Here is an 11,441-nt window from a genome sequence, read left to right as displayed (position 1 = left end):
AGTATTGAACTCTTTCCGTTTTATTTGTTTTTGATAATGGGGTTTCTTTGCGTTGCAGCCATGATGCAGGCCTTTTTTTGTTGGTCATCATGAACCTGTGCCGGAAATCGCCACCTCGCTGACCCTCGCCCCATACATTGGACGTCGGAATCAGCTGATGTGCGAATGGCAGTCAGGCGTGCCAGCAGGATCAACACAATTTTCTACTTGTTGTCGATGCTCACTGAGACCAACATATGACTGCGTCAATAACAGAGCCTCGTGTGCGCGCGTGCCATTGTCATTTAAAAGTGATAACTGTCTTTATTGGCCAAGGAAACTCAAAAGCGAGTGCTGTAAGAGCCATGTCATTTGTATTTGACATCGTTTAACACCTGGTGGTGTGACAGACATTTTTGGGGGGTAAACACGTCAAGTCCATAATTGTGTGTAACGAGGAGAACAAGGGGATCATTATATTGCAAACAGGAATTCAGGAATTTTCATGCAAAATGAGCTCGGAAAATGACTGTAGAATATTCTAATACACCAACCCCAATTCCTTTGAGGTTGGAATGTTGTTTAAATTGCAAGTGCAAGGAATTTAGACTTAAAATCTGAATCTGGAGCAATCTCAAGGCCAAATACCAAAATTGTCTGTGACCTTTGATCCCTCAGGCAGCACCGCACAAATTTTGGTGCACAGCCAGAGTTTTCATTTCTTGTTTTTGTCAGGCCCGTGTCGATTTGTCTTACGTCTTCTTGGCTATTTAGAGCATCACATCACAGTTATAGTACGTAAGCCTAATAGGATATACCAAAATGTGTCGTTGGCTTCCTTTTCTTCCATTTCCTCATTGCCTCAGATGCAATTTTTTGAGGGTCTTCTGTGTATAATCTGGAATAAACAAACAAATGAACCCAAGCCAAAAGTATGCTATGCTTCGTTGGGTTATGATAAATTTTTGAGAGCAGTACATGCAGTCAAATCGCTCACAATCGACACAACGATGCAATTTCACCATTTTTCAGCAGTCAGCAGGAGAAAAAATACCCATGAACTGTATTCTGCTTACATGCCACAGCCATAAAAATAATAATAAGAACAAAAGAAACAATACAGGGCAATAAACCAGAACCACAGAACATTTTAGGGTTAGGGATTACCACAACAAAAACACATCAAATTAAATAAAACAAAAATACATTAAGAGTAATGAAGACAATTACACCAATAGTGCAACTTATTTACACTTAAAGTTATTCTTCTTATAACGATAACCTTTATGTCTCATTTTGGGATTTTTTTTTACAGCATAGAACAGCGGTGCCCACACTTTTACAACCCGAGAGCTACTTATGACATGACCGAGTCAAAATGATCTACCACCTACTAAACATGCAAAACACATTATTTGTAAATATATTGAGGATTATTTTTTATATGTACCGTATATGCTGGTGCACCTTGCATGACTGCATCAACCTATATTCGACTATACAACAACAAAAATGTTTTGTAATTACCTTACTCTGATGACTTGCACTGAATGGAATCAGCCAGGAAAGCAGTCCGGCGGACAGTAGCTGCTGATAGGCAGCCTCAAGCAGATTTGCAGCAACAACAATCCGCCCATTCGCTCCATTCGGCGCGTAAAAAACAAGTCAACTTTTTTGCACACTATGCTAATGCTAACAATATTGCTTTCTTGGTAAAGTTCAAGAACTGTAAAAAAAAAACAAAAAAAAAACGCCGAGTGAACAGGACGCTTTGTGGCCGCGTGTGACGTGGTATGCCCGATGCTGATTGGCTGCCGCGAAATGGCAAAAAAGTTAACTTGTTTTACATGCACCGAGTAGAGCGAATTTCCGGTGCTTCGCTCCGCGTCCCACCCCTCCAAACACATCATTCGCGCCGCCCCGCCCCGCACGCAACTGCGCCCGCCCGCGCGAACTACATTGACTCCAATTTAAACGCGCCGCCAGAATCGCTACCAACGCAGATGATGTGAACGTAGCATGAACGTAGCAATACGTAATAGTGAGGACGGATGTTAGGCTGGCGATCTACCCACAATGCCTTTGCGATCGACCGGTCGATAGCGATCGACGTAATGGGCACCCCCTGGATAGAGCAAAAAACAAAACACAAACTGTGGAGGATTACATTAATTTATCCGAACGCAAATTTAATTAGACTAAGTTGCGTTCTTGCTACCATCATAACAAATACAACACAACACAATAAATGTTACAGAAATTAAAAACTTCAGTAAAAAGTGAAATTAAAACTACTAAATAAAGACCACTGAGATTTCGTTCGATTAGATTTAAATTATACATATGCTTAGTGGTCAAAGTTAGAAGTTATATAGACTGACTGTCCTGTGAAAAATATTTATGTCCAATTTTGGAACATTTTTTAATTTTCCCGTTAATGCGATGTCTGTAACGCAGAAACACCAGTCACGTAGTATTAAGAAAATTGAAAAAAAAAATGGACATAAGTGTTTTCACAGGACAGTGACGATATAGTAAAATTAACATTAACAAAAGCAATACAGCTGAATATAGCATTCATTGAATTTTTCCTAACCATGATAGTCATGGAAAAAATAAAAATAAAACAAACATTAAATGGAACTAATGGAATTAAATTCAAATAATTTATAATCATACAGAATTGAAAAATATTGAATTACAACCATATATATTTTTTTCAACTTCTTTTTTGTAACTAAAGATAAAAATAAGATGAATCTAAACTTTACTTTCCCATAAGTTAGAACATTAATTTCCTGTTTTTTACCTTCTGTGTACTGCCACCATAGAAAAAAAAATAATACAATAATACAAAAGTAAAATCAATTAAACTGGTACCTATAGTGGCGCAGGCAATTCAAAACTCATGCCTGGATGAATGGAGGGCTGCGATTAAGATTCAATATGTGATTATTTTTTCAAGGTCCACTTCCCATGTCATTTTTTTTTAAACAAAGACAAACAATAAATGAATTTGTCTTACAATAAAGAAACATCCAGACAGACAGTCAGCGATAACATAAGATCTCCGTGTCAGGTCATTCATTAATGACAATTCTGTAACTAACTAGCTGTGTGCTAAATCGGTTGTCAGGCCGTCATCGAGCCCAGCGCGTGATCTGCATCGACGGGCTTTATAAGAAACCGCCAGCCGGCATTTGTCCGAGTGTAGCTTCTCCTCGAGCTCAAGAAGAAAAACCTTCAGCTGCTGCCATGAAGACTGTCATTCTCCTCGCAGGACTCCTTTCCCTAGTGGCCGCCGTACCTGTTCCTGTACCCTACCACACCTTCTGCAAAACTCTCTGGTAAAACTTTTAATATATTATATATTAAGAAAAAAAAAACGAAGACTAAGACCAGTGTACTGTATCTTTTTTTTTATGTATTTATTTATGATGTCATATATGTCTTGTCCTTTAGGCTGTTTTCTTCACCCTGTGCGGAGGTCAGCACCACGTTGGTGCAGCAGATCCAAGCCTTCAACCCCATGTTTGGCTGCGAGAAGTGTCACTACATGGTAACCTTGTTTTCGCACACGCGTGTCGAAAGCACCATTAGCGGCTCTCTGCGAGCTGAAGTTTATGAGGAAAAAGGTCAAAGTTTGTCGAAATGTCTTAAAATTCAAAATGTGCTTTTTGAGAACGTTTAGTATGACAAGGTATCACTTTTTTAAGTTGAAAATGTGTCTCCTGATTCGAAATTGTAAGACTAAAAGTGCTAATGATAATAACGTTAACATCACACTAGTTTTTAAACTACCCTGAATGTTGAATGTTACGATACTGGAAATATAAATAGAACAGTTGACATGTTATGTCATGTTTGACACACCATTTTACAATTAAAAATGAACAAAGAACGCTACAAGATACCACACTTTATTTTAACATATTTTTTCAAGTTGGATGGTGCTAAATATTGTCTCTTTAAAGAAAAATGGAAAAAGATAGTACACATTTCTTTCAATAAAGACATTGTAGTACATTTTTAATGCTGCGAGATATCACATCCTGTTTTGCTTTGTCACCACAAGACCAAGTTGAGTTGAATACATTTAACTACCTAACATATGTTAACCGCCAGTATAGCGTACTGCATCGCTTTTAGTACGTTTCACAAGCACAACTTGAGCGGCCCCTCCTCTTTCTCCCGTTTTTCTTGATGTGAGCGTCCGCCCATGAAAGAAGTTTTAGCAACAGAAAATGATTCCAAAAAAAATCGAAATCAAATCTTATTCCCACTGACTTTGCCATCCAATTGCTCCTCCAGCTGGTAGCCGGCACTCCTATGAGCCTCTCCGCCAACCACACTTCCGCCAACGGTCTGGCGGTTGAGAGCCTCACCTTCACCTTCAGCCCCACGATGATGACCGGAGGATGCCGCGTGTCCGTAAGTCCATCCACTGGCACGCGGTGCGGCCTTATAGAAATTAACGGCAAACCAAAAGGGTTTGTCATAGCCTCTGTTCGTTTATTTACTGTATAAGGGCGATGTTGTAAGATGATGTTGCAGTGATATTCAAGAGTTCTGGGCGCCATTTTGGTGAATGGTAGACGCATTTGGAAGGTCCCAGATTAAATGTTTGACTCTGCGTGTTTTGGGGGTTGTACCCAGGGCCAGTCCACCTCTCTGGGATTCACCAGCCTTATGGACAACGGCCTCAACTACTGCAACCTCTACGATCTGCTCTCAGGTCAGCTCCTCTCACATGCAAGAGAGACACATTTTAAGCAATATGATGCTAAATGCTAACGTGTTTTGATTTTTCCTTCAGCAAGTGGACTGGCCAGCAGACCAGGCTTCATGGAGATGACCAACGAGTGGGCTTGCCTGGGCTACGGATTCGCCACCTGCAAAGCCGGAAAATAAGAAAGAAAGACAACTAAAGCAACAATAAACGCAGGGGCGGAGCCAGAGGTTGGCTAAAGGGTGGGCCTGGAACAATCAGGGCGGGCTTGAATATTTCTCGCACTGAGCACAATCCTCCTGTCCCGACACATTGTATATTCAAATAAAATGACAAACTAAACAAGTTCAGATCTCCCTTTGAAAACCACAATTACGCCATTCTTAATATTAAATATAAATTTAAAAAAAAAACACAACAAAACACCAATTCAAAAATAATTTCATAATAATTTACATATATATATATATATATATATATATATTTTTTTTTTTTTTTTTTTTTTTCATGAATGTCACCAGGTAGGCAGTCTGCCAATCATGGCTACGACCTGAATAAACGCATTAAGCATTCAAATGGTCCCTTGTCCATCCTACATGTGAAGTTCGCTGCTGCTTCTAAACACTCTGGCGCCCTCTTGTGTCAGAAAGAGTTCCATCATGAATATGTTATTGCGTTAAGAGGAAGTCAACCCCAAAATCAAATCTTTTGCAAAAATATGTTCTATGAACCCCCACTAGTCACACTCTAAAAAAGGTTGGGTTAAAAACAACATCATTTTGGGTCAAAAAAGGACCGATCCACTACTTGGGTCAATTCGACCCAAGTTTCTGGGTTGTTTTCTGCAAAAACAGCCCCCAAAATGGACAGTTTTGTACAAAACAACTCCCAAAAACCGAGTTGTTTTGTACATAACAGCGCAAAGTGTGTCAAATTGACCCAATGTGTGGATTGGTCCATTTTTGACCCCAAATTGTGTTATTTTTAACCCAACTGTTACAACTGAGTACAAAACACGGCATTCTGATTAATATTGTTTCTGGAATATGAGAAATGCAGTAAAATCCATTCGTTTTAAGCCATCTCGCGGAGTGGCCATTTTGCAACTAGCTGTCGACTGAAAATGACATCACAACTACTCAGAGCTTAAGTAACGACCAATCACGGCTCACCTGTTTTCTGAAGCTGAGTCTGTGGTGTCATTTTCAATCTAGAGAAGTGACAAAATGGCCGCCCCTAGAGATGGCTAAAAAACGATTCAATTCGATTTTAATTATACATATGTTCCAATTTTGGAATTTTTTTAATTTTCACGATAATGCGATGTCCGTAACGCAGGAACACCATTCACGTAGTATTAAGAAAATTGAAAAAAAAAAATGGACATAAGTGTTTTCACAGGACAGTGACGATTTAGTAAAATTAACATTAACAAAAAAAATAAAGCTGAATAAAACATTAACTGAATTTTTCTTTCCTTTGTTTCAACTAGTGGACCTACATAGAATACATATTCTTGAAAAAAATCTGTTTGGCTTGACTTCTGCTTTAAGGTCTTTTGTGCTTCTTTAGTAGTAGAAAAATCTTGTTTAGCTTCTTTGTTCTTTAGCACTTCCGCTACTTTCTCCAGCGTGTAGGAAAATGTATCCATTGACTGTAAATGATGAATTCTTAATAAAAATCATGATTCCGACAAACAAACATGCTGCTTTGTTGGTGTTTGTGTGCCAGAGTGACGAAGGTATGAAAAAAAGGGAATGCTGCTTGATGATAGGATTTTATGAGCCATATCATTTCTATTTCACGAAGGACATTGTACCTGGTTAAACGTATCACGTCCAAACAGTGAGCAAAAAACAAAACAGAAAACATTTGTTTCTACTGCCTCCATTTTATCTAGTTTAAGTTACCAAAATTGATACCAAAAAGTGGAGAAAAAAAATCCAACAGTTACATACAATAAGGCGGGAAAGTCATTATGTTTAAAATCGAATCTTTTGCGACGTCCGTCCTGCAACTTCAGTGACAAACCTTGAAGACTTTCGTGACTTTCGAAATCTTGGAACTGCGTAGGCCAGGCGTGCAGGGGCGTTCTTTTGTTCGGCACAAGACCGCCACGTCGGGTCATCCGCGCCCAATCGATTGTCAGGCCGTCATCGAGGCGGGCGCGTGACCCAGCCCGGACGGGAGGCGCCGTATAAGAGGGCCAACGGCCACCGCTTGTCCCACAACCACCTCCAGAACCAGAAGCAGCAGTCAGCATGAAGACTCTCGTTCTCCTCGCCGGGCTGGTCCTGTTTGCGTCTGCCGTGCCTGTTCCTGCGCCCACCTATCACGCCTTCTGCAGAACTCTGTGGTAAGTGAGATGTTAGACCAAGGGATGGTGGGCAAACTTTTGATGTCTGATTTCTGAGGTGTCAAGGTTATGGGCCGGGTAAGGTTAGTGTCAAGGTTAGTGTTAGGATAGCGGTTAGGGTACATAACCACAACAGCACCTTTTATTTTCCAAATAGAACAGACTGGGCTAGGTCATTAGTCGATTAGGTGAAAGAAATGTATGTAAAATGGTCCTTTTTGAATGATTATTTATGATCCATCCGTCCAATACTCCTTTCCACTTATCTCGTTGACCGTCACCGAGTGGCAATTGCGCGCCGTCCCCGGTACATTCATTTTTCCTTTAAAGCAAATCATGTGCTTTTCCTTCATGTCTCTTCCTAAAATCGACCAGAATAACACATTTTCACTTTTAATATCGCTGGTCGACAGAAAATCTTAGGCTTATTACTATGCTTATTGCTCCAGCAGCAATAGCCAATCGGACATCTCTCTGTTCTCTGTTCCTCCAGGCTCTTTCCTTCAACTTGCGCGGAGGTCAGCACCAAATTGGTGAACCAGATCCAAGCCTTCAACCCCATGTTTGGCTGTGCTAAGTGTCACTACATGGTAACATAGTTCTGGCGGCTAAAAAGCCATTTGGACAAATGAAATCAACGCATTTCATCGGTTTCCTATCCAAATGTTCCTCCAGCTGGTGGCCGGCACGCCTCTGGGCCTCAGCGCCAACCACACGTCGGTGGATGGCCTGAAAGCGGAGAACATGACTTTCGCCTTCAGCCCCACCGTGATGACCGCCGGCTGCCGTGTGACTGTAAGTCGACCGCATCTGACAATGCGGTACAGGGCGGATTGGTTGGATGCGCTTCTTCACTCGGGGATGTCCAAATGTTTTGTCAACTTTTCAGTCTTTTTGAATAGAAACAAATATTACTTATTAACGACAAAAAAAAAAAATCCTTACCTTCGTTGGAAGGTAAAAAAACAAACAAACAAAAAACAAAGGAAAGGGTGAACGATTTTCTCATTTTGTGTGTGTGTGTGTGTGTGTGTACCAGGGTCAGTCCACCTCTTTGGGATTCACCAGCCTTTTGGACGACGGCCTCAACTACTGCAACCTCTACGATCTGCTTTCAGGTCAGCTCCCCTTATTCAAGAAATGTGATTTTTTTTATGCTAATGCTAATACTAATGGATTTTGTTCTTGTCGTTGTTTTTTTTTGGTCATTCCCACCCAGCGAGCGGACTGAACAGCGGTCCAGGCTTCATGGAGATGACCAACGAATGGGCTTGCCTGGGCTACGGACTTGCAACTTGCAATGCCTGAAAAAAAACAACAAAAAACAACAATCTGACTTTTTGCCGCATTTTAAAAACAGAGTAAAAAAAAAAAAAATCACTAATAATGTTTTTCATGTACTGGCTTTTAAATAATAAAGCTTTACTTGCCTGCATCATACATTTCTGTATGTGTTACTTTTGATGATGTTATAAACTCTCTCTCACTCTCTCTGTATATATATATATATATATATATATATATATATATATATTTTTTTTTTAGCAGTTTATATGAGTCCATGTCTAAATGAGGGTGAACAGGTGCATTGAAACACTATGCACACACTACTTGGTCACACAGTTGTATTAGTTTTTGACCTATTGGTAGGACTAAGCTTATTCATGAACATTTATTTATTCATTTTTTCCAACGTCTTGTGGCCACCACAGTGGAAGAAGATTAATGTGTTGCTCGTGAGACCACATGATGGGCTTTTTTTTTTTTTTTTTTTGCTTTTTGTTCTACACGTATCTTTATAGAGCAAAGCAAATCAATTTATGTTTTTCAATCAACTGTCAAGCAACAATCAATTTACTCTGCATTGCGCATGCGGACATACTTTCGTTACACAGTACATACTGTGCTTACTGTAGCAAACCAGTCAGTTCCTCTCTTTTTATTTAGATGCCAATGCCCTATAGTAAGGTTTTTTATATATATATATATATTTTGTGATTGCTTAATGCAAGCCAATCATTTGTGTGAGACATAAACACATCTTTGCTACCAGCACTATCAAATATGGGTTCACACAAGCTTGCTGAAGACACATCAGTTCAGCTTAAACCGCTTTTTGGCAACTGAAGCATTCATTACACTACTTCCAATGAGAAAAAAAATAAACATTCTTTTTTGGTACTGTACAGTTAAGGCCAGTGAAGCCGATATGAACTCACATCATTTTCTTTTTTTTTAAGCTTTGCTAACATGAATTTACTCAGTCTTTGCCAATTTTGCAAACATTCTCCACACACATAAAAAGTAGCACAGCAGCCTCTAACGAGGTCAGATTTGACGTCCTTTGTCTAATTTTCCCACTTTGTTAATGTGACAGACCCCTGGCGCATCAAATCCTTCCGGAAAAAGATGCGCTGAGCCGACCTCGCGGGATGATGAGTTTACTTCAGGTCACCACAACAAACAAAGAGCACATGAAGAGAATAGCCACGGCTACTCAGAAATGGCCTCGACATGTGACTTGCGTGATGTCGATGATGCCTTATTCGCCTTAAACTGCATTTGGGGTGGAAAATCAACATGACCCATGAAAGGGCTTTCATTAATAACATTCATGGGTAATTCATGGGTCTTACGCGGAACTTAACACACAATAGAGGCAGGAGGTCAAGCGGTATAGGTACGTATAGCACACACATGCTTATGGAGGTTGTGTGGTCTGAATTTTGGTAGGCGGCGTGCAGGTCAGCACTTCCCTCTGGCCTTCCCCCAGAAAACGTTCCCCCAAAAAACTCCAATTTGAATGGTGTACAGTACACCCGCTTTGTCAACCTTACTGAGCCAAAGCACATGTTTTACGGAGGCAGTGAAATCAATTCTACTGTCAAATGAAACATAAAACAAAGACAATTGCACTTTGTGTATTTAACTAACACATAGCCTTGCCTTGGGAAAGTCTGTTCACAAACAATCCAAGACGCCATTTTGAGGGGCTAACGAATAGCATGTCAAGTCAAGTCAAGACAAATGTATTTCTATAACCCTTAAAGCAGCACTGGGCAGGAAATCGACCTCAATAAAGTTTTTTTTCACAACTCTTTTGATGAAACATTGACTTACAAGTACAGTAGTTGAATGGGACTTCCTGCCCTGAGGGTGTGTCGTTTTTACTGGCACAAAGCAACTTTGAGGAGGATGGGATCAACTCTGGCACACAAAACAATACAAATGTCCTGAATTGCTTTACGGCATACTCACTTCCTCCTTTCGCTCTAAGGACGGCTCAGGATTCCACGAAACCGCGCGTTGGCACGGATGGGAAATGTGGTTAATTTTTGTCAAAACACTACCGCTTTTGTCCACACGGCGCCGCCATAATCAACAAAAACTGACATATGACACAGCGTTGCTTCAATCACATATAGCTGACAACATTATAAACGACATCCCCTGATCTTGCCCGAGTGGGCAACATTTAACACATATTATGATACTCTTCAGTGTTAATTCAAATAATGTGAAAGTTAATCAAAAGAAGTGAGGCCGGAAGATGACTTTGGTGAAGTGGCTGCCATGTGGTCAACCTTTGATCTTTTAGCGGTTAGTTGCCGTGGGATCCAAACAGCAAGCTCCAATTTGGTCATCATTGCCTAATTCCCAAGCCTGGGAAAAGGGGGCAGAGAAAAGAATAGAAGGGGCAGTAAAGAGGCCAAAACAAATAGTTCAACTAAATGCCTGTCTTTAGTCATGTTTTAAACATTTATACTGGGGTAGAAATGGCGGCCGGCGTTAGAACGCTTCAAGCAGTAGATATTTGAACATGAACTGTGGAAATCTATTCTTTATTCTCTCCGCAAAAATGACTACTGCTACTGCAGATTACTGAGTCACATCCAGTAGTGGAGAGAAATTCCTGATTCGAGTCTGAATAACTGTATTGTACTGCCCCCCAGTGGCTAAATCGTACACAACAGAAGTAACCCCAATGAAATGTTTGGGAAGTCAACCCAAAGATCTATTTTTTTCCAGAATAGGTTCCATGCAGGCTAAGCAGCAAAATGCACCCACTTTTAGCCACCTCAGGGGGCGGCCATTTTGTCACTTCTGTCGACCGAAAATGACATCACAAATGCTCAGGCTCAGGTAACGACCAATCACAGCTCGCCTGTTTTCTGAAACGGAGCCATGGGATTATTATAGTTTTTTTTTTAAGTACAATTTTATAGCGTGATATTTTTCTTATTAAAAAACAACAAAATATTGTAATTTGGTCACGGAACAATTTAAACTCGCATCGCAGGGAACCACTTTATTTAAATATCATGCAACAATGATTATATGTTGTTTTTTGTAGAATCATGTGGCAACAGTTGAACA

General features: G+C 40.2%; 2 protein-coding genes and 1 long non-coding RNA gene across 8 annotated transcripts; 2 read left to right on the top strand and 1 right to left on the bottom strand.

Moving 5' to 3' along the window:
* The first annotated feature begins 3,220 nt into the window (after positions 1-3,220).
* LOC147141434 (uncharacterized) lies at positions 3,221-5,122 on the top strand. Its single transcript, XM_086043207.1, has 5 exons — positions 3,221-3,326; positions 3,442-3,538; positions 4,291-4,410; positions 4,636-4,714; positions 4,796-5,122. The coding sequence occupies exons 1-5, from the start codon at positions 3,235-3,237 to the stop codon at positions 4,888-4,890; spliced, it is 483 nt and encodes a 160-aa protein (XP_085899333.1). The 5' UTR covers positions 3,221-3,234; the 3' UTR covers positions 4,891-5,122.
* Positions 3,884-10,478, bottom strand: LOC147141432 (uncharacterized). 5 transcript variants are annotated; one of them, XR_015088393.1, is made up of 4 exons: positions 10,185-10,333; positions 8,101-8,368; positions 6,740-7,059; positions 3,884-4,871 (listed from the first exon to the last, which is right to left on the bottom strand). It is a non-coding gene; the product is annotated as an uncharacterized LOC147141432 (long non-coding RNA). The 5 variants fall into 5 exon arrangements; XR_015088394.1 differs by lacking the exon at positions 3,884-4,871 and having other exon boundaries at positions 6,470-7,059; positions 10,185-10,248; positions 10,323-10,393; XR_015088395.1 differs by lacking the exon at positions 3,884-4,871 and having other exon boundaries at positions 6,470-7,059; positions 8,101-8,192; positions 8,280-8,368.
* On the top strand, positions 6,952-8,499 carry LOC147141433 (uncharacterized). Of its 2 annotated transcripts, XM_086043206.1 has the most exons (5): positions 6,952-7,064; positions 7,558-7,654; positions 7,740-7,859; positions 8,104-8,182; positions 8,284-8,499. In XM_086043206.1, the coding sequence occupies exons 1-5, from the start codon at positions 6,970-6,972 to the stop codon at positions 8,370-8,372; spliced, it is 480 nt and encodes a 159-aa protein (XP_085899332.1). In that variant the 5' UTR covers positions 6,952-6,969; the 3' UTR covers positions 8,373-8,499. The 2 variants fall into 2 exon arrangements, with proteins under 2 accessions (XP_085899332.1, XP_085899331.1); XM_086043205.1 differs by having other exon boundaries at positions 8,104-8,499.
* Positions 10,479-11,441: the final 963 nt, after the last annotated feature.

This window comes from Filicampus tigris, chromosome 10, assembly GCF_054856515.1.
Source record: "Filicampus tigris isolate MCC_2025a chromosome 10, RoL_Ftig_1.0, whole genome shotgun sequence".
In the NCBI taxonomy this organism is placed as follows: domain Eukaryota; kingdom Metazoa; phylum Chordata; class Actinopteri; order Syngnathiformes; family Syngnathidae; genus Filicampus; species Filicampus tigris.
The sequence above is the reverse complement of the archived record's forward strand: the minus strand, read 5'-3'. Positions and strand labels throughout refer to the sequence as shown.